At 39.9% G+C, this 22,335-nt stretch overlaps 1 protein-coding gene across 32 annotated transcripts in view; it reads right to left on the bottom strand.

Annotated features, from left to right (window-relative positions):
• Positions 1-22,335, bottom strand: part of Atg4c (autophagy related 4C cysteine peptidase) — a 112,819-nt gene that overhangs the window by 50,962 nt on the left and 39,522 nt on the right. For 29 of the 32 annotated variants that reach the window (XM_013071021.3, XM_087212825.1, XM_087212822.1 and 26 more), the window contains 3 exons: positions 19,075-19,153; positions 18,353-18,429; positions 12,396-12,515 (listed from right to left, as the gene is read on the bottom strand). In XM_013071021.3, coding sequence (XP_012926475.1) covers positions 12,396-12,515; positions 18,353-18,429; positions 19,075-19,153 — 276 coding nt within the window. Of the gene's footprint in view, positions 1-11,690; positions 11,787-12,395; positions 12,516-18,352; positions 18,430-19,074; positions 19,154-22,335 lie in introns of all 32 variants that reach the window. The other 3 variants (XM_087212832.1, XM_087212831.1, XR_015451899.1) reach the window with 2 other exon arrangements.

Raw genomic sequence — 22,335 nt, 5'->3', positions numbered from 1 at the left:
GACTGCACAAGCTCTGTGACCTTGAAGTCTGTTTTAGTCACTTTCCTCTTTGCTGGGGCAAAATACCCAACACCCGCCACCTAGAGGAGGAGGAGTCTGTTTCGGCTCACATTTCAGAATGAGTTTCAGTCCTTGCACGGTTGGCGGGCCCCAGGCCGCAGCAGCAAGACAGAAGGGTCTGGCGGGAGAAAGCTGCTCACCTCACGGCAGGCAGGAAGCAGAAGCCAATGGAGGCGCTGGGAAGGAAGACAGACGACTCCACGGACCACCTCTTCCGAGCAGACCAGACCCCACTCCCAACAGCGAGCCAGGCATCAGCCCCATAATCCAGTCACATTCTAAACACTGGAGGCTTGGGGGGTCATTTTAGACCTAAACCACAATAAAGTTCCAGCCCAATTTCCACTGACAAATATCTCAGTCTGCAGTGATTACCTCCTTGTCCAGAGTCCTACAGATTTACATAGCACAAGGCTCACTCACATGGACTATGAACTAGGCAGTCTTAGTTCAAACTGGCTGACAGCTACTAACTGCATAACCCTGCGTAAGTTACTACCAGACTGTCTCATCTTCCTTAGCTGTAAAATGTCAGTAATGATAGTATCTATCAAACAGAGATGTTGTGTAGATCAAATGAATATATGTAAAGTATTTAGAAGATTGCTTGGCATCTAATACGTTGGCTTTATCATTATTATTGCCATTATTATCATAATATTAGTCTTCTGGGATTTACTAAATATACTCTTGTATAGTCATTTATCTTTAATGTCCATTTCTTGACTTCCAAACTAAATTACAAGCCCCAGAAGATTTCAAAAGAAACCAGAGAAGCTGGGTGTAGTGGGACCCGCATGTAGTCCCAGCACTCTAGAGGCTGAAGCAGGAGGATCACCATGAGTTCAAGGCCAGCCTGAGCTACACAGTGAGTTAAAGGCCAGCTTGAACTACATAGTGAGACTGTCTCAAAAAACCAAAAAAGAAAAAAAAAGAAAAGAAAAGAAACCAGAGTTCCTATCATTAAATCCCAGAAGGAAAAAAGATCAACAAAAGAAAAATACACCTCAGATTTTCCTTGGAAAGCACAGAACTAAAAGGGGCACCTCCAGGAAACATAATCATGAACATAAAAGCCTGAAAACACTAAAGTGATTCCAAAAAGACATTTACCAAAATAGTGATGGGCATGGGAAATTGTGTGCCTTTAGAGAAAATGAGAATGTTTATCCTAGAAGAAGAAGAAGAAGAAGAAGGCTTTTTCTCTTTCTCCATGAGAGATGGGGGCTAATTCCAACTCAGTATAAGAAAAGCCTTTGCTTCTTTTTTTAACAATACGGTCTGTCTGAAAACAAAAAAAGGCTTCCAAGGAACACCACTAGCTCACTATCCTCTGACACCACACTGCTCAGCTCTCCGGACTGATGTGTAAATAAGGGACTGCTGGACACAGTACTGAGGAGCACATGTTCCTGAATTACTGACGACCTGAATCTCAGCACTACTATTGTTTAGTGGAAATTACTGAACCTTTCTAAATGTAAAATTCTACATCCGTAAAGGGGACAGAGGGGTACTTCCTCAGGTCTGTGCAGACTGAACAAGATAATGTCTAACTGAAGTGCTTTGAACAATACCACCTGAACTACAGTGAGGACTCTGCTTTAGACCGATGAACCCCTAAGATTCAATGGCTGCAATATAAATTTTGTTCTGTAGCTAGAGGACACCTGGCTATACATCATGTTTTTCCTGTGGTGATATCCATTCCATAATTAACTGCCTAATACACACATTTTTTTTGCAATTTCCTGGCCTCAAACATCAGCACTATTAGACAATACATTTATCACTGAAAAGGAGTATCTTATCTGATAATAATCACTAGGCCAGGTGAAAAAAAGAGTATAAAATAAGATAAAAATAGTCTGTATCAGGCCACATATACAATGACAGAACAGAGACATGACACAAGTTCACAGGCTGGTAAGGAGATGTGCTGGCAGGACACCTACAGAAAACAGATGGTTCATCTCAAAGCTCAGAGAAGAGCCATACACAGAGCAAAGCACACCACAGCAAGCAGAGCAACAGCGAAACAATGAGATCAAAGGAAAAGATTTAAATGGCACAGACTTAATTCCCAGGTCCCACTTTGTAACCAATACTCTTCTTCAGCCATCCCACCTAGGAAGTAAAGATCTATTCTGTGAAAAACTGAACAAAGATAGGAACTCTACTGCTTAGGCAAAGTGATGACTTCAGAAGGTGAGACATGGAGCAGCCATCTCACAGACTCAGCATCCTTCACTTCCTGCTCCTGGAGCACAGGCAGACAATGGCAGAACTTCTCTCCGAGAACACAGAACAGATCTAGAGAAGAGACCACTGCTCGTGAGCACAGGAGGCACCAGTGAAAAGGCAGGCTCAGCATACATGCACCACGCGCCCGAGAGGCCAGGCCCCAGCCAACAAGCTGGGCTCAGACACACAGAGCTTCTCTGGAGATCTTCAGGGCCCGCTCTCAATGTGATTGGGCCTGGAACATCACCAGCACTCGGGGAAAGGCACCCAATAAAGACAATGATTACATTGCAAGAAAAAACAAGACAAAGCAAAAAAAAAACAAGACAAAGAAATGGTCTAGAAGGAAATAAAAGAAAAGCTTTAAATTATTATGATTAATTTCATCAGGGAAAAGAGAAAACACATTCTTTAAAACGGGAATACTATGAAAAAGTAATAGAAAAATACAAATAACACTTAAAAATCTAAATTTTATAAATGAAACTTAAGAGCAACGGAAGAGTTAGATAAAGCTGAGAAAATCTCCCAGTACAAAAATGTGAAGTCATGGAAAACACACACACACACAAAAAAGTAAAATTAGAGAAGCAATCCGGAAGGTCCAACAGCCATATAATAAGAGTTCTGGAAACAGAGAAAGAACAGAGAAAGCAAAAGAGAGGAAATAAATTTTTTAATTTCAAGAAAATTTCCCAAAGCAGAAACAGGATAATCAACTAAAATGAATGCAAACCAAAACACATAAGGAAGCTTCAGAATGAGAGGGATAAATAATACATTAAGTCCCTGACTTCCAAACATTCAAGTTGCAAGCCAATCGCAGAAGTAGTTCACGTGTCTGCCGGCCGCTGTCCCAGCTGTGTTGCCGTGTGCTCACTGTGCAGTGCGATGGAGCACAGTAGTGCAGTGCTCAGTCAGAGCACAGGACGTCCGGAAGCAGGAGGAGAAGAAGCTGTGATGTGGAGGGGCCTGCTAGGAAGCACAGAGCAAAATACACCGTACGTCTGCATCAAAACTATGTAAGACTCACTTTGTCCAACTTACCAACAACTCCGACTTACAAACGTTCTCCCAGAACAGAACTCTTTCATAAGTCTGGGACTTACTGTAGCATTTAATGATTTATTTAGAGCTACCATAAGTCAGGCACTATTCTATTTAATCTTCAATCTTCGTAATGATTTTACAGAGTAGTATTACTGAGGAAACTGATGCACAGAAAGCTAAACAGTACCCCCAAGGATACACAGCATTATATATACATAAAATTATATTACATACACATTAGGTGGTAACAATTGGGATTCAAATTTGAAAACTTTCAGATAAAAATAAAGTTCTCATTCAGAAGAAAAGACTTCAGAATGACATCAAAGTTCTCAACAACAACTCTAATGCTAGGAAGTAGAACAATGCCTTTAAATTTAAGGGAATTATTTTCATTTTAGAATTCGGTACCCAGTCAAATAACATGCAAGAATTCAAGAGCTTTACCAGCTATGTATCCTTTTCTTAGGAAGGTACTAGAAAGTATGCTCCTACAGAAGAAGAGAATAAACTAGAAGACAGAAATCCCAGTGTAAAGTAGCACTGGGAATGTCCAAATTGGCAACTCTGTACCAGCCTAGAGAAGAGTGAACAATGCAGTGAACAGAAAACAGAGAAGTCTCCAGAAGGAGGACAGGAGAACAATAAAAATAATTTTTCCTACATTTGTACTTAGAAAAGTTTACTGCTAGATATTTGACCATTATGACTGAACATTTAGAAAAATGTAAATAAGCACAGACAAAGCTAAAGGGTTAGAAGTAGAAGTAACTCCAACAAAAAGGCTACGAAAAAATGGAACACAGTCCTTTACTTTATTAATGAACAATATTATGGAGACATGCTGTGAAATAAACAGCGATGTAATGAACATCAGCCATGCAGCTAGGCTGGGAGTGTGGCCGGGAAGCAGAGGAGGGACAGGAGCGTGAGAAGACAGGTAACTCCTCAAGTACTCGACAAGAAATCAGCAGTAATGTCTAAAATGGATTAACCAAGACTGGCACTCACGAAGGGAGGAAATGGACACACAGGGAGTAGGAACTCTCTCACTGCTGTGTCCCTGCAAAGAAGCCTGCAGCGCAGTAGAAAGACCTCAAACAGAACGGTACGTGTACACTGCCTTAGTAAATATGAACACTAGCTTTTTGAAAAAAGTATATTTTCAATTATTAAGTAAATGAACTACTATAAATTTTAAGGCCACAGCAATTTAAGTAAAATACAAATGAATAGGTGAAAAAACAGTGAAGATATTCTATTACTCAATCACTCAGATCCTGGTTAACTTACAAGAGAAACTTGTAACGAAGCCAGGCAGTACCCAGGCCAGCAGGGTCAGCAGGGATTGCAGAGAAGCAGGATGTGCAGGGCACGGCGCAGCAGGATCCATCCATGTGTGTGTGCATGTGCACGCTTAAGGGAAAGACAGGGACACGCACCATGGAAGACAAACACGGAAGGATGACAAGCCTGACAAGGGTGCCTGGGAGGCCTGAGAAGGGGCCACTCAGAAGAGACTGGGAAGAAGGAAGGAAAAGAGGCAGGAGGGGAGCCGCAGGAAGAGCACTCCACCAACCGGAAACCAACGCCCAGCAGCAGCAGGGACCCAGCCATTCCCAAGGACCAGCGCTGAGGGTGCTGGGGGTGGCAGGAGGGGAGTGAGGCAAAGAGGAAACAACAGTGGAGTCCCTTCAGGGTGCCCAAGGCCTGCGGACTGCTGAGGGTCAAGGCTTTTCCTCTGGAGGGGTGGGAGGCTGTGCCAGGCTCTGCAGCCGCAGGTGCAGCCTAATCCAGTGACGGCAGACCTTTTAGAGCTTTCAGTGACAACACACAGCCGGCTGTGGCCCTAGGTTCTCCAGCATGGGTTTCCAGTCACCCTGGTGGCTGTGCTGCGAAGGCAGCGTGGGGAGCAGGGGTCACAGGAAGCCTCGCATTGCACCAGAGCACAGCAGCGATGGGAGAGGTGACAAGCGTCGCCCTGGGAGACTGGTCCTGAAGGAGATGTCACACAGGGCTAGGTGGGGGCTGAGCAACCGGAAAAATGTGTTGCCAATTTATAGAACACTGAAATCCTTTTCATTTATTTTACTCTAGTGCTTTTATAATTTACTTTAGTATCAAAATTTCTTTGGATGGATATAAGACAAATCCAATGTCTTTCTATAAATAGCACGTGTGGTAAAATTCCAATGGAATATAGAAACAAAACTAATCTTCACACTATATTTAAAAATGGATCTTTTTAGAGTCAAACCTCATAGTTGAAAAGAAATAGCTGAATTGTTTCTAAATAAATTAGGAGAACTGCGATGGAGGGCCCTGTATCGCAACGCCCTCCGGAGGAACGAGCCTGAGGCTGGGAGCGCAGAGGGAGGCGAGGAGTCGGCGCCCGGGGAAGGCCACGCAGGCCGAGGGCAGAGGCCTGGGATGCGGGAGAACCGTCCGCGGGCACCGGCAGGAAACAGGGCTGACAGGCAGCTTCACGCCCAGCAGAAAACCCTGCACCCTGGAGGCGCTTCTCCCCCTTCCCTCTGCAGACCTTCCACCTCCTCGGAGGGTCTGGGCGAGCAGCCCCTGCAAGGGGCGGCAGAAGCACTGACCGCCACCTGAGTCAGCGTGGCCAGCGAGGGCACGAAGGGCCAAGGACGGCGCACCGGACACGCCCCAGTGAGGGGGGACCCACGGAGTGTTCAGGTGTCCTGCTCCCAGAAACAGTGCTCCTTGTCTTCAAAAATAGCAAGGTCAGGATTCCGAGGTACAAGTCAAGAGGTGAGGAACTGTTCTAGACAAAGGAGACGCAGGCACCCTCGTCGGAGTGGGTGCCTCTCCGGGCCTGAGGACACCGCGCACAGGCCTGGGCCTCAGGGAGGGAGGGAGGCGGGCCTCACCTGTGGGAACCTCGCTCTGCTCAGGGGTTCGCGACGGGCAGCAGCGTGGTGGCAGCTCACTCTCACATGGTCAGGAAAAGTCATTTGCTAGATTTTCAACTTCTCTGTAAAATTTGCAATTACTTCAATTTTATTTTTGTTTTATTAATTAATTTTTTGGTAGTACCAGGGAACTGAGCCTGGGGCCTCATGCGTGCTAGGCAAGCACTCTAGCATGGAGTCAGATCCCCAGTCCTGGTTTAATTTTTTAATGAAGGCAAAATAAAATGATGTAGTTAAAGGAACGAGAAAATTTTGCACTAGCAAACAGCACTACAAAAAATAATAGTTGAAATTCTTCAGAAAAAAGCAAAATGACCCCAGAAGGAAGCAGAGTAATACAGGAAGAAATGAAGGCCATCGGAAAGGGAAATGTTAGCTGCTTAAAATACAAGGAATTTTGAATCCTGCGGGGTTCAAACTGCTAACAACAAAGCACGAAGACAGAATTTAAGCCAAGAAATATAGAGATAGAGGAACATATAATTACAAAAAGGTTCAATTTACTAGGAGAACCTCACAATCCTAGTTAAAACTATGTATAGTTGTAAGTCAGGCATGGTGGCACACACCTGTAACCCAGCGCTTAGGAGGTTGAAGCAGGAGGATCACAGTGAGTTTGAGGCCAGCCTGGCTACACAGTGAGTTCAAGTTCAACCTGAATTACACAGTGAGACACTGTCTCAAAAAACAAAACAAAACCAACAACAACAAGATAGACAGATAGATACAGATATATAACAAAGAGGAAAAGAACTTAAAGGAGAAAGAGGTAACTTCATACCCACGACCAGACTTTCATCACATTATCTCTCAGTAACTTAAAAGCCAGTCAGAATTGGATCCATCACTCTCACCTGACCTTCACACTGTCTGCCCCTCTCAGTGCCCCCAGACCTGCCTTCCAGGCCATAGGCGTCCACCTGAACACCTGAATGAGGTGGGAGAACTCTAACTACCATAACAGTCTGCTCTCCCCACCTGCCAAACCCTGCTGTTCGCTTTACCTGCTCCGGAGCAGGGCTCCTGCATTCAGAAAGTGAGTCATCAAGCAGAGTTAATTCACCCTGTTACATTCAGGAGACTCATTTCCGCCTGGTGAAGACATTGGCACATTTCACCAACCAGTTAAGATCCTTAAGGAAAATCATGAGTATACGCTATTAAATGTTTTTGTACGCCCAAATTAAATGATGTCTCTTTTTCTTTCTTTCAGCACTGCTTTTTTCTTCATGGAACTTCCTGTTTTTGCTCTGTACTTCTGTGTTTAATATCCACCTCGTCCACTACATGGTCAGTTCATGGAGCAAGGAGTCATAACTATTTTGTTCACCACTGCACACCAGCTTGAGAGAGTCATTCGGTAAATAAAGGGAATACTTACTCTGGGCTGAATGCAGTTGTAGATGCTTTGGAATATGTTTTGATTTATGTTTTAAAAGGATCACCTGGGGCTGAACTGCAACAAGATTAGGGGGAGAGGGGAGGCCTGGAAACTAATTAGGAGCAGTGCGGTAAGGGTGGTGCCTGAGCCAAGACAGCAGCAGTGGGGCGCAAAAAGGTGGTCTGACTCTACAAATATCTGAATCTGTAATGGGTGAACACATGAGGGACATGACAAGTAGAAGGTGAGCTTTGGGTCTGAACAGACAGAAGGATAAATTCCCCATCACACGAGATAAGGAAAACAGAACAGGCTTAAGAAGGAAAATCAGGAATGTGATTTTTGGGTACGCACATCAGACACGCAAGGGATGCTGCTGGTCACAGATAATCTAAAACTGGAGAAGAGATCGGGCTGAGGAGAAGATCTTGGCTTTAGACCACGAAGATGAAGAAGACGTGGGAACTGAAGACTGAGCCTTGGGGCGCTCCAACAGGAAGAGGCCAGGAAGAGCAGGTCGCAGGGACTCAGAAGAGCACCTAGTGAACAGTGGGGAGAACCACAGGGCAGGTGCTGGAAGCGGGGTGTCAGCTGTGCTGAATGCTTCTGTTACAACAAATGAGGTAAAAACAAGGATTTGGCCAAAGACTCAGCAATGTGCAGCTCATTAATGACCTTGAAAAGAAGCTCTGGTAGAAACTACTCAAAATCTTGTTGCCTTAGTGAATAAGCACATTAGTGAACTATTCCTTTTTCTCCAGTACCTAGATGGAACACAGCCTTGTTTAGGAACTGGCCCTCAACCACAAGGCCAAGCGGCCGGCTTATACACTGATTTCACCTCTGCAACCTTCTGCTCCAATCCCACAGCTTCAGTTTTCATCCAGGTTCGAGAAGAAGACATTATAAAGCAAGAAGGAAGGTCAGACTTTCTGATAAATGATGCTGAAGCAGCTATTTTTCTATGCAAGGAGGAAAAAAGCTACTAGTTAAATTAAAACGTATACAAGTCCTAAATGTGAAACATAAAACTTCTGGAAGGAGAACATGTTTATGATCTTTGATTATTAAAGATTTCTTTGATATCAAATTCAAAAACCATAAAGGAAAAGATTTCATTTCAATTAGCAAGAATAGTAGCCTAGCTAAATATATTTGCAACACATATAACCAACAAAATAGTAGGATCCAAAATCATAAAGATTTCCTCCAAGTTAAATGGCCCCATCGAAGAGAGAAAGAAAATGTACAGGAGATCCACAAAGGAGGAACCAAATGGAGTGATAAACCTTGATAAGATTCTCAACCTCATTATCAATCAGGGAAATATAAATTAAAAATACAAATAGCTATTACTTTATATCCATAAGATTGGTTAACATTTTTAAAGTCTGGCAATATTAAGTGTTGGTAAGGATGTGAAGCACTAGAAATTCTTAGACTGCTTTTCTGATCACACTGGAGAGTCTCTGACAGGACCTAGCAAACCCCAGCGCATTCGTGCTCCCCAAGAGCTCACTGCTCCATAGGACCTGGAATACTAGTCCAAGTATTAGATGTGTATAAGAGATATGCACGAGAATATTCTTGAAAACATTCTATGTAATTGAAAGTGAAATACACCCTTTTTAGGTTCTCAAACGAGTGACCATCAACAAAACAAAGTTTAAATAAAAAGTCGTATGTTGTAGAACTGACTACTCTTCAGCAACTCAGATGATAAGCCAACAAGCACAGACACATCCCCAGAGTCCCTGTCAAACTGAGACTGTAGAGAGATACCCACTTTATTACGTAAAGGCATCACTGAAGCAAAGCTTAGCGACATGCAAAGCCCACGTGTTGTCTGTGGAGCTTGAAAGGTGGGTGTAAGATGCTCATTCAGGAGAAGTTACCACTGGGAGGAAGAAAAAAGGAGTGAGGAGAGAACCAGCTCAATAAAGCTCACCAGTAGGACATGGGCACTTAGCACATTATTCTCTATGCCCTATATGCCTGGACTGAATGTAATAAAATTAGTACATGTTTAAGTCATTCTTCTGTCTGGCATTCACGCCTCTCCATGGCAGGACTTCGACACATTCTCGCCTCGTTCTTCCCCACGTCCCACAGCAAGTATCTCCTAAGCGTGGCCTTTCACATCACCTTCATGGCTTTCGCTCTGTATGCTCTCTCTGCTCTGATTAATGAGTGTTTTCCTTTTTTACCATTTATAACTTAAGTAGCCTTATACTATTAATAAAAATGGGAACTCACATGTTTAATATGTAAGTCATCATTCTAATATGAATATAAACACATAAGCATTACAACATCTGTCCTAGTGCCACCTAGAAACCTCACCAGTGTCACACTGTGGGGTGTGACCACCAATGTGGTGACCGAGCTTGCAGGGTGGCTTGCTGAAAATGGGGCTCCCCAGCCACCGGTAGGGGTTCTGAGGAGATAAGAGGCCAAAATCCTGCCGTCTTTGTCCACAGTGCCTGCCAACTGGACTGTTATTTTACTGATGAGCGCCTCACTCTCCTCCTACAGCTTTCCTCTTATTTCTCAGCTTAACATGCCTCTCCTTCTCACTAAGCCAATGGAAATTAAGCCTTCGCTTTAGGGCTCACCTTAACTATCACCACCACAGTGAAGAACCTAGCTCGGATGGAACAGCCCTCTCATTTCAACACCCTTCCTCCCCAAGCAATTGATTTCTATTTCCACGTAGACGCTTATCATATTCAGTGTCACGTATGTCTATTTGACTTAGCTCCCTCCTCTAGCATAAATGTTACATGCGGGCAGAAGCGTTCTATCTTGTTTAAAAGCAGGGTTTCCATCTTGGTTGTTATATGCTTTGTATACAGTAGTTACTCGGATACTTGCTGCACTGAACGCTGCTAAATACTGACCTCGTTTAACAATGTTTATTAGTATTTTAAAAATCACACGCATAGAGCATTACAGATTGAACATGAGTCTCTAAACTACCTGGCTTCATTTTCAAAATAAGAAAATTGAGAATACATGCTACATAGTGACAAATAATTTTTCGGTTCTTTTAATTTTTCAAGAGAAGAAAACAATGGTTTAACTGAAATAGTTTTTAGGGAAAAAGAAAAAAACTGCTTAGCTTACAACTACCCAAGCAAAGTAAATGATCAAATCATTAACTGACAAAGAGAATTTTTGATACTGCTACTAAAAGGTATTACCTTTAGATAGCCACATTAATTGATTCTTACAAAATTCTCTGTACTTTCAAGAGACATTTAAACACAGTTTCTCTTTGCTTTAATAATGCACACTACTCTGACACATTAAGAACAATAATTTCTATCTTTCCAATGTAAAATCCACAAACACTATGTTTTTCAGCAGAAAACATCAATATACAACTCATTTGTAACTTTGTGTTTCTTAGTTTGGTATAATAATTGAGTTTGTGTCTATTCCAGGAGTAGACCACTCTATTTTTTTAAAAAACACACTATAAAAAGAAAATAAATTAATGAAAATAGAAATGGGGCTTTTTAATGGAAGATGTTCCTCGACATCAATGCATGTCACAATGTAAGCTGGATTTGTATATTTTAGCATATACATGACACTTTATAAAGACAAAGAATTACTAAACTAAATATACAAATCTATACACTAATTTCAAGTAATAAGGGAGGGGAACGATGAGAATACCTATTTTGAACTATTCACTTGGCCTTCCAGTTGAAAGGAAGAATAAAAAGCAGACAACTGTGAGAAATGAAGAATATGGAAAGGTTCTCACATATCTCATTTTCTCGAACTCTCCTCATTCATTTTTCTGTCACATGCCAGGCCAAGAAAACAAAACCTATCACATGAGAGTCTTTCTACTTAACTTTTTCATTCTATTTTCACATTGTTAAAATAAGATTTCAACCTATTATGTCCACTTTCATGAAGAAAATTAACTGAAAGTAAAACAGTGCTGCATAGTCTTTACATCTGAGCACAGAATTCCCCGAAACAATCCTAGCAGCGGTTTTACTTACCGTACAGGGTCAGCTACAACTGTGGCTACTAACAGAGAGGTCCGTCCAGTTACACTCACTTGTTAAGCAAGCAATCTTTTGTCTCCATCACTAAACCTAGACAGGCAGTAAAGCTCTGTAAACGCTTTAGCAGTACCCAAGTGACCACAAACATGCAGAAGTTTAAAGGTAATGAGAAGAAGTTAAATAAATCTATTTGACAAATCCTGTAAGTAAAATAGATCAGATTAGACAAACTTACTGGAAGGTAACAACACACCTCATTTGATAAAGCAGTTCTGAGAAATCCAAAAATACCAGTTCTTTAAAAATAAATAAATAAAAGAAGCAGTTGGACTAACAAGAAATAATGCACAATTTGGCTTGATCAAATACTTCATTAATTTTTTTCTACCCTGAAGGGACTGCCCTTTAAAATCCTCTCCGAATGGAATAGAAGCTAATTGCTTGCTGGGCTCTCGGTCTGAAGGATTCTTGTTTCAACAGTGCCACCTAGTGGAGTGAGCAATCCTTCCAACTGGTCAATGGTTTCATTTGTTTTAAATGCTGACTACCCACAGTTTTACTTTCTGGTTCACAATGCTCCTAATAATATGACAAAGGAAATTTTACAAAAAGACCGTAATGTAAAGATTTCTGTAATCTTTATGCTATCTATAATAAAAATTAAGTCATTTACAAATATAATACTTTAAATGAAGGTACCTTAGTGATATCTTCAGAAGCTCGTTGGAAGTCCTGAACATTTCGACAGTAAAATCCTATTGTACAGCTAGGATCCATTTTTCGAAACGACATCTTTTTGGGAGAAGGGCAGTGGAATGTCTGTAATTTTTAAAGTTCTTTAGGATTAATGTACCTTTACTCGATGGAATTAAGTATATACAAGAATATTACTAAAATTTGCTTTCTAGCTTTTTCTCAAAACTATAAACACAATTTTCAAATGGTACTTGGACCCTCCCACGCAGCAAGGCTGTAAGATACAAGAACCAGAATTCTATGTAATTCCTGACTCCACCTTTTGTGACACCAGTGCTCTGCTGCAAAAGGGAGCCTGTCCCGCGTGGACTGCAGCCCTAGGACTGGGCCGAGGAAAGAGACAGGCACAGGCAGGCCCTGGGGCCAGGCCTGCTCAGCCGCTTCGAGGACGCTGTGGTTAGTCCGCCTGTTAAGAGATTTTTCCTTCTTTTTAACACTTATAAACTCTTAACCATACAAGCAATGTAAACATTATGTACTGCAACCATGTACTAGTAAAAATAAAATAAAAGTCTTTGACACAAGTAGTCATATAAATGTCCTGTACTGATATGCAAAGAAGCCAACTTAAGCATTTAACAACTGACACGATTAGTACAGAATGGTATCTTCTTCCAACTTGCTGTCCCATTATGTTTTACTTTTTAGGGGGAACTGGAGAAAACAACCCCATTAAGGCCTCTGCCCTCTCTCCCACTCGTCCTCTTGACTTCTCTCAAACAGTCACAGTGCCCAGAGATAAATGTGCTGTGCAGTCTGGCCTGGTCAGCTTTGGCTGTTAGCAGGGAAATGACTACAACGTTGCTAATCATTCCAGTCCTCCTGTTCTTTACCACCACGCTTTAGTAGCATGTTAAAAAGATTTTTTTAAAGCTTGAATGTTTGGATATCCTACCCTTAAATATCATTCACATTACCAAGTATTTTTCTGTAAGTTATTTTTTAAAAGTCCATGTAAAACTGGAAGGACACAAAACTATATATATTTGCATAAACTGTAAGGATATGCAAAAATCACCAAGTTTAGGAGAGAGGGAGAGAACTGGGCAGACATGTGTGGAACGTTCTTAACTTATTTCATGTTTCTGAATTAAAGAACAAATCCAATTAAGAAGTACCCTACAGTGAATTAGAACTCATGAACTTAGTAGTTCCCTACATTCAAAACCATAAGACTACAAGATTTTAAGTTGAAACATTACAACACAGAAACAGAAGCTGGGTGTGGTGGCTGAGGCAGGAGGATTGTGAACCCAGCATGGCAGCTAGGTGAGGCTCTTCTCAAAAATGAAAGGCAGGGGCCAGGGATTTAGCTCAGTGGTTCCACCGCCTGCCTTGCAAGCGCAAGGTCCCGAGTTCAATCCCGGGACAAAAGAAAAGTAAGGCGCTGGGGATGTAGCTCAGTGCCAAGGCCCTGAGTACTGCAAAAACAAAGTACAGGCTGTCGTATTTGTTATGTTTATGGCGAGTCTCCCCACTGCCTGCTAGTGAGCCATCTATGCTTAACTAATAGTTACTTTAAAGCAGCAAGAGTCAACCTAGCTAAACTAGAAGCCGCAGGATACTAGTCAATACAAGTATTGCCTAATTCGACTTTTCCTAATTTATTATTTCACCTGTTTTATTTGCAAATAAAAACATCTGTTTTGATATTAAAAACAGATCTGGAGAGGCATAGAATAGCTAAGGAAACTTATTAGTTAACATACAGGAGTAAATGCATAATTTTAAGTTATATATATATTGGGGGGGGGTTACCGGGGATGGAACTCTGGTCCTTGCACTTGCGCAGCAGGCAGCGAAACCACTGAGCTAAATCCCCGGCCCCAAGTTATATTTTTAAGAAACTGTTCCACATATTTGCCCAAATTATCCCAAAGCCAGCAACAAGGAATGCTTCTTTAATTTTTACTACGTGGGGATAAAGAAGAGGATCAAAAAGTTTGCAGAAGGTCCAGTAATATGTTTTTAACTCATCTCTAAAGGTGTCTTATATTACCTAAAGCACTGATTCAAGTTCACATGTAGGAACCAAGGACACTAGAATGGGCTTGTTTCTGTGTCAGTGTATTGCCCTAGTCATCACAGATAATGACAGGCACGAAGTTGTTATTTATCACTATTCTGACATCTACAAAGAACTTCTCAAATTATTCAAAGGAGCACAGACACCCGTCACTGAGCACTGCAAACTGAAGTTGTGGCGGGGTGTCACTGTGAACATCCCAGAACTGAGAAGCACTCTGTCACTCCGCCTAAAGTCATGCTTTGTGTACTCATGACTCTGAAGTCTAAACAACACTAATTTTATCATTCAAGATCCTTTCTTGTTATTGCAAAGCAAATTAGACTTTCAAGTATTTTCCCAAGTGGTATTATAAAGCTACATTCACTTTGTGATCATTCTTTGAGCTGCGCACTTGATTTCTTTTTAATTTTCAGAAGTCTAATATTTGGTAGAAATAGCAGTTTCTACTTCACAAACATATTCTAGGTAGTGTTCACTACATATACGTCTGTGACAATGAAATATGTTTCTGATAAAATAGGGAAAGTCAATTCCCACTTATTTCATTTTTCAATACACTACTTGTTGCCCCAATAAATAGTTAACTAGGCACCTACCAGGCACTACTGTGGGCTTATTATTTATTTACAACAGTGGGTTTTATTACCTAAACATATAAATAATACCTAAACAAACACTTTTGAGTGTATTTTAGCATTTTTAAGTGCTATCTTAAGAGATTTAAATGAAGATCTCTGAGGTAGAGAATACCCTCACTAAAAACTACTTCCATAAGTAGTGTGATTCATAGTGTGTGATTCATAAAGGGTATTTTTGCACTGAAAAATTCACTTGTCCACCTACCTAATGACTTCAGTGCCACTATTTCTGAACTTACTAGGACAGATTAAATTATCACCACTGTATGAATGGCCTATAATCTGATACTTGGAACTGGGGACAGCAATCCAAACAGCCTAACATGTCTATTAACAGGGTTTTTACAACAGCCTAACATGTCTATTAACAGGGTTTTTACCTTTCAGAATTTGGTATCTGTAAGAGTTAGAAACTGTCATTCTGAAAGTACATATAAACAATAGGAACCAGTAGTCTGGCTTAGGAAACCTAGTCCATTAATTGTATACGATGCATTTTCTATGAATGTGCACACACACACACATATATATAAAGTTATATGTGACATATAAAGCGTGTGTGGTGTGTGTGGGGGTATATACATATATATATACACACACATAGCATGTGTGCGCGCGCGCGCGCGCACACACACACACACACACACACACTAATTCTCCCATCCCAACAGCTGAAACCCTGCCCTTCCCTAACCAACGATGGAAACGTACACCTCAACGTGCCCTCACTGCAAAGACCTATCCCATTCTTTCCATTCTCTTCCAATTTTGTGCCTAAAAAGAGTTCAGCAAATGATAGTTTTAAAATAAAGAGAAGAGCTGGTCTGATTTGGTTTCAAAATGTTAAAAATTCAATTCTGCACATGTAGGAATTCAATACTAAAGGAATAATAACAAATGATAAAATCTATTTAAATCTCTTCTTCAATCTCAAACATTCTGATATTCTACTTAAAATTCACAATTCTGTTGGATTTAGGGCATTCATATAAACTATCAGAACCATAAGCAACTATTTAAATAGACACAGATAGAAGATCTAAGATTTAAATTTCTCCCTCTATTGACCAAAAAGAAGTACTCATCAAAAAATCTTGCCTACAAAATTGATTTTCATAATTGAAGTACGCAGGTGGTTTTGGAATGTGCATATAATTCAATAGGTCAGTCTCCAAATGTTCACAGTGTATACACTCACAACCAAGACAGCAAAGCAAGGACAGCTAGTAATGCGGCGTAGCTAAAACACCTCTGCTTGGACCATTATAAACTAAAGATATGACAAAAACAGAAAGTATAATTTTATTCCTATACAAAATAGACAACTTGCTGTAATTTTTTATGTTCTAGGAACATAAATGATGCTATTAGCTAAATGATCTAAGATAAATCCCTGCACTGAAGAAAACAAAAAACTCCTAATAGAAATTCCACAATCGCAAGAATATGACATCTAAACTGCCTGTCAGTGTTCTGGGACAATAAGGGTGGCGTGTCAACTTGACTGGCTTTGGGACCTGCCCTGGTGACTAGGAGGGTCACAGAAGTACGGACTTGGGGTCTGTGGCTGTGCCCTCACCCCTTTCTCTGCTGCTCCTCTGCTCTGCTTCCTGGCAGCTAGGAACTAAGCCTCTTTGTTCCACCGCACCCTTCCACCACGATGTTTCATGATGGAGCTGGGGGACCGTGGACTGCGCCTCTGAACCAAATTAAACCTCTCCTCTTTGAAGTTGTGGGTGTCAGACATTGTGTCCCAGAAACAAGAAAGCTGACCCATCCCCATGTTACTCCTCTAATGTAAAAGGAGTAAGATCTGTGCCTTTAAGTTACTCAATTTCACCAAATTTAACTTTCCACAGTAAAACCTTTAAATTGGTTCTTCCTTTCCGTCTTTACTACCACACCCTACTTCAAGCTGTTATTCCCTCATGACTGGAGGGTTGCAACAAGCTCCAGTAATGAGTTGCAACCCCTCTAATCTTGATTGTGTAGAAATAACCAAGATATTTCTTGATCTGACAGCTGCAGAGCCTCTCAAGATATACAATGGATCTCTACTGCCCAAAATAACCAAGATCAATCATCTTTTAATTTGCCTATTTTATGTAAAAGTGAGATACATATTATGAACCATTTTCTATCTGAATCTCAAGTATCTGCTGTTTATATGGAGTCAATTTGGCCCAGATACATTGAAATGTAACCTAGACCTAAGAATCCGGGCCACAAGACCACACTGTAACAAAAAGAGAATTACAGTGAGGTTCCCATAGCACAATTCTGTGGTGCCTCCCTTCAGTTTCAATGGCCAACTAGCAAATATTTCTAAGGTTTATATGCACTGATGCTATGAAGGAAACAGAAAAACACTGACCTTGGTCTCAAGATGCTTGTATTAAGTTGAGGCAATAATTTACAAAGGAGGCTAGGATGTTTTACAATGTTTCTCTCTAAATCAGATTTCAATCTTTCAGTTTATGTTCATAAGCTACCCCTTAAATACTATGAGGCATTAATATTAGCAAGAAAATATTACTAAAACACATTATGTAACTAACTGTATTTCCAACTTGTGATCCATGCCATTCCAGTGACTTAAAATTACTTTATTCTATAAAATCATTTTAGCCTGTAAAAGAATCAACTGGGAAAACCAAAACCAAAGCTATGTAATAATTACGTCTCATTTATGATCTCTCAATTTTTTGTGAATTAAAGTACTGGATCACAAAATGATCTATAAAAGGAGAAAGGAGAGGATTAAAAAACGAAAGCTAAAACAAATATCAGAAACCCAACTAAGCTCTTGGAAACCTCTAACCTAGAGGCCATGACCTAATTATTGAATTTAAAGCTTATTTTGTTGCTCCAAGTCCATAATGTTCTCTTTCATCTCTCCTTTGTTTTGAAAAAACACACCTAACACTTTGAATTCATTGGGACTGTTTAGCTGTCTTTCTACAAAATTACTTGGAGGTTTGATCATTTATTTTAGTAGGGATAGGACATCTAACCAGTTGGAGACAAAGATAAATGAAGAAGAAAGTATATCATAAATTAACATTCAGCAACAAAGTACTAACCTTTGACCACAGTGTTGATTACAGTTTTGTAAATCAGCAAAATATTAACTTGGAATTGTACTACTATAAAAGCATAGCTACCTAACACATTTCTAAATAATTAATTTGCTCCCATGGTAAGAAAACAATACAGCTTTCCATGCATAGTACCTCAAGAGGGAAATCCTTTATGCTGACATCTACAAAAGACTGGCAGTAATGAGGGTCCATGTAAATCAAACTGTCATCTGCAAGGACAAAACAGAAGACAAGTAATTCAAAAAACACCTTATTATTACACTGCTTACAATCCAATTTCTATGTAGAGCAGTTGAAAAAAAAATCTAGGGAGTAACAGCTTGCCAGGCTGATACTCATTGACTGAAACATAGGTTTGCACAGGATAGATTAACTTTTGCATAATCAAATATGCTTGTATAAGCAGAATTTTTATAAAGTGATGAAACTGTCATTTAATTTTTGGTGATAAAATTACTTTCACAAACACACAATTATATTCTACGGTTTGCATAAGAAAAATGTACTGCACTTCTTTATCCTGACAGGGAGAACATATTGCTTGTCATTTTATCATCAACCAGCACCACTAAAACTGGTAAAAAGTAAATATGTAAATACCAACTGCCAGAATGTGGCAGCAATGTCTTCTGAAGTTTAGCAAAACCAATAAATTATGCCTTGTGTGTGCAATAACAGAAATTAAGCATACATTTTTACAGAATCCAATTATGCTGTGGACCAAATGACAAATGAGTGGCCATGGTGGGACTGATGAATGTATCAGGTACTCATTTGGCCTGGTTAATCATCCTGCTTCCCGATGATCTCATATTAACTTTCTGACTTTGAAAAGAAAACAATGGATCACTAACCTTGAAATCCAGCAAAGTAATAGGACTGTTTAGGTTTGCCACCAATAATACCCACACAATATTCAAGGCTTAAAATCCCCTGCCAAAAGAAAGTAATACAGATTCAAAGTCAACAAATGATAATCACTTAAAACAACCAAATTTGTATCACCAACATTACTGTTTCCCAAATATTTCACCAACTAGTTACCATTTTTATTAAATTTATCCTCATGTTCTGAAATCCTTGTCTTTCAAACTACCTTCCATTTTCTTTAAATCATTCAGCACTAACATAATGAAACCAAACAGTCTGATCAGCATGTTGCTCAACAACATTAAATAACTGAGGATGCAAACACAGCATTAAAAAAAATCAATAGCTTTTCAATACACCAATAATGAACTAGCTGAAAAAAGATCAGGAAAACAATTCCATTCCAAAAAAGTGAAATACCTAGGGATCAGCCTAACCAAGGAGGTAAAAGATCTCTACAATGAAAATTACCAAACACTGAAGAAAGAAATTGCCTTGTTCATGGATCAGCAGAACTAATACTGTTAAAATGGCCACGTTACCAAAAGCAATCTACAGATTCAATGCAATCCCTATCAAAATTCCTATGACATTTTTCACAGAGGTTGAAAAAACAATTCTAAAATTCATATGGAAACACAAAAGACCCAGAACAGCCACATGAATCCTAAGTAAAAAGACCAAGAGCCTTGGAGACATTACAATACCCAATTTCAAATTATACTACAAAGCCATACTCCCAAACCAGCATGGTACTAGCACTAAAATAGATACATAAAACCAACGAAGTAGAATAGAGAACATAGAAACAAATCCACACAACTACAAATATCTGATTCTTACAAAGGGGCTGAAAACATACATTGGAAAAAAGACTGCCTCTTTAACAAACAGTGCTGGCAAAACTGGATATCCATTTGTAGAGGACTGAAAGTAGATCCCTCTTACCCTGAAAATCAATTCAAAATGAACCAAAGACTTAGATATGAGACCTCAAACTTTGAAACTGCTAGAAGAAAACATAGGGGAAACATTTGAAGCCATAGTGACAGGCAAAGACTTCCTGAGTAGGACTCCAAAAGCACTGGAAATAATACCAAGAACCAATATATGGGAGTACATCAAAAAAGAGTTTCTGCATGGCAAGGGAAACAACAAAAGGAAAAGACAACCTACAGAAGAAGAGAAAATCTCTGCCAGCTACTCTTCTGAAAGAGGATTAATATCTAGAATATATAAAGAACCAAAAAAATTAACATCAAAATATGAAATAGCCCAATCAATAAATGGGCAAATGATCAGCCGCTTCTCAAAGAAAGTATATGGCCATGTGAAAAATGCAAATCAAAACTACAGTAAGATTCCACCTTACTCGAAATGGGAAAAAGTTATTAATTATATAATGAAGAGATCATGATGTTGACATTAATTTATTGAGGTGAAAAAAATACTCCACCTAGCGAAATAGCAAGGTACAAAACATATATAATGGCCTTGCCAACTTTTTATTTCAAAAATGCATTAGTGCATATCAAGAAATTATCTAGAATAGTGTTCAATTAACCGTTTTAATCTGTCTATGGGTGTGAGATGCTGAGCACATATTTTTTTGTTTTAAGAGTCCATATTTTTGCAGCTAGCATGAACAGTTGTAACCCAGCACTCTGGGAGGGTGAGGCTGGAGGACCGCAAGTTAGAGCCCAGCCTTGGCAACTTAGTGACTCAGCACCCTGTCTCAAAATTTTAAAAATTAAAAAGGACTGGAGATATATCTCAATGTGAAGGCCCTGGGTTCATGCCGCAGTACCAGATTGAATGAATGAATGAATGAATGAATAAATAAATACATAATTTTTTGACGTGCACTATATTATATGTCTCCAAGCAGAGGAAATAAAATTCCTGCCAAAGTCAAAACACTTGGCCTTTCAGTTAGCGGGTACAGCCTTACTTATTAGGACTAATGTAATATTTTCATCAGGCTTTTTTTTCTCATCAAAGGACTTCACTTGATAAAATATTTGTCCTGCTTCATTTGGAATAAACATAATGAGTAATTAAAACAACTTAATCCAAGGAAAAATAATTATTATTGTATCTAAAGCTAATTTATTTTACTAATCAAAAATACTAGGGAAACCTCAATAAAGTGTTTAGTATGCCCCTCTCCATACTAAATATGCTACTCTAAGCAAATTCCATAAGTTGGGCCAAATAACTATACTTTAAAAAAAAACATTTCCAGTGGAGTCAATTAAAGGTGTCCAAAGGAGTCAATGTCTTATCAATAGTTCTTGCATTAATTTTGATATACAACACTAATAATCATATTGTAAAACTCCAACAGTATTGAGCAGCTAAACTTCCCTTCTCTTACTTACCATGTTCCAAAGCCTAGAGGTTATAAAAGTGAGGAATACCAAGGCTGCTGACTTGCAGTGGTCCAGCTTACAATTTCTCAGCAACAACAGTGCAGAAACTGTCCCCATTCATGAAAGCCCACACTGAATTCTGGATTCTGGTCCTTCCCAGGCTGGCAGCTATAGTTTGACCTCTAGTTCCCAAGGCTGGGCAGTGGCATCATTGTAGCTTCCAGCCAGCAGGGCTCCCAGGGAAAACCACTGACCCTCTATGTGCACTGTTGGGCTATAGTGAACAGTAGGCGAGGTGCAGGAAACGTAGTTTTTAACCTGAGAGTTTTCAACGCACGACAGCCTATTAGGATGTAACCACAATGTGTGCTGAGGAGCATCTCATATAGGATACGTTCTTTTTCTGTCAGCAAATAACCAAACCATAGAGGTTTTCTTTTTTAACTTAATTGTTTTCTGAACAATAACATGTGGTCATGGTAAAAAGCACACAGAAAACAGAAAAAGGTAAACATTTCCCAAAATCCCAATGCCCACAGCTCACCATTATTAACGTCTGGGCGATATCTCCTTGCTACCTGGACCCACACACAGACTGACATAGAATTTTTTACATGGGGCATCAGGCAGCACAGGCTATTAGAATCTTTTGTCATTCCTGTCGTGAACATCCTTTCATATCAATAAATAGACATGAATGATAATATTTAAGGGCCACAAAATATCCTATTTTATTAAGATAACAAAAACGCTTTTAAGCCCCTATTGTAGTTATTTATGTTGCTGTAGGTTCTCAAGGTTAAAATAACCCTCTCCTATGGCCTGAGTGTTTCTGTCCCCTCCAAATCCGTGGGAATGGGGAACGGATTCCCC

This window comes from Heterocephalus glaber, unplaced genomic scaffold (assembly GCF_053883595.1).
Source record: "Heterocephalus glaber isolate CG9 unplaced genomic scaffold, H.glaber_assembly_v1.0 deba00001442, whole genome shotgun sequence".
NCBI classification, from domain to species: Eukaryota; Metazoa; Chordata; class Mammalia; order Rodentia; family Bathyergidae; genus Heterocephalus; species Heterocephalus glaber.
Note: the sequence above shows the minus strand (reverse complement) of the source record. Positions and strands in the feature narration are given on the sequence as shown.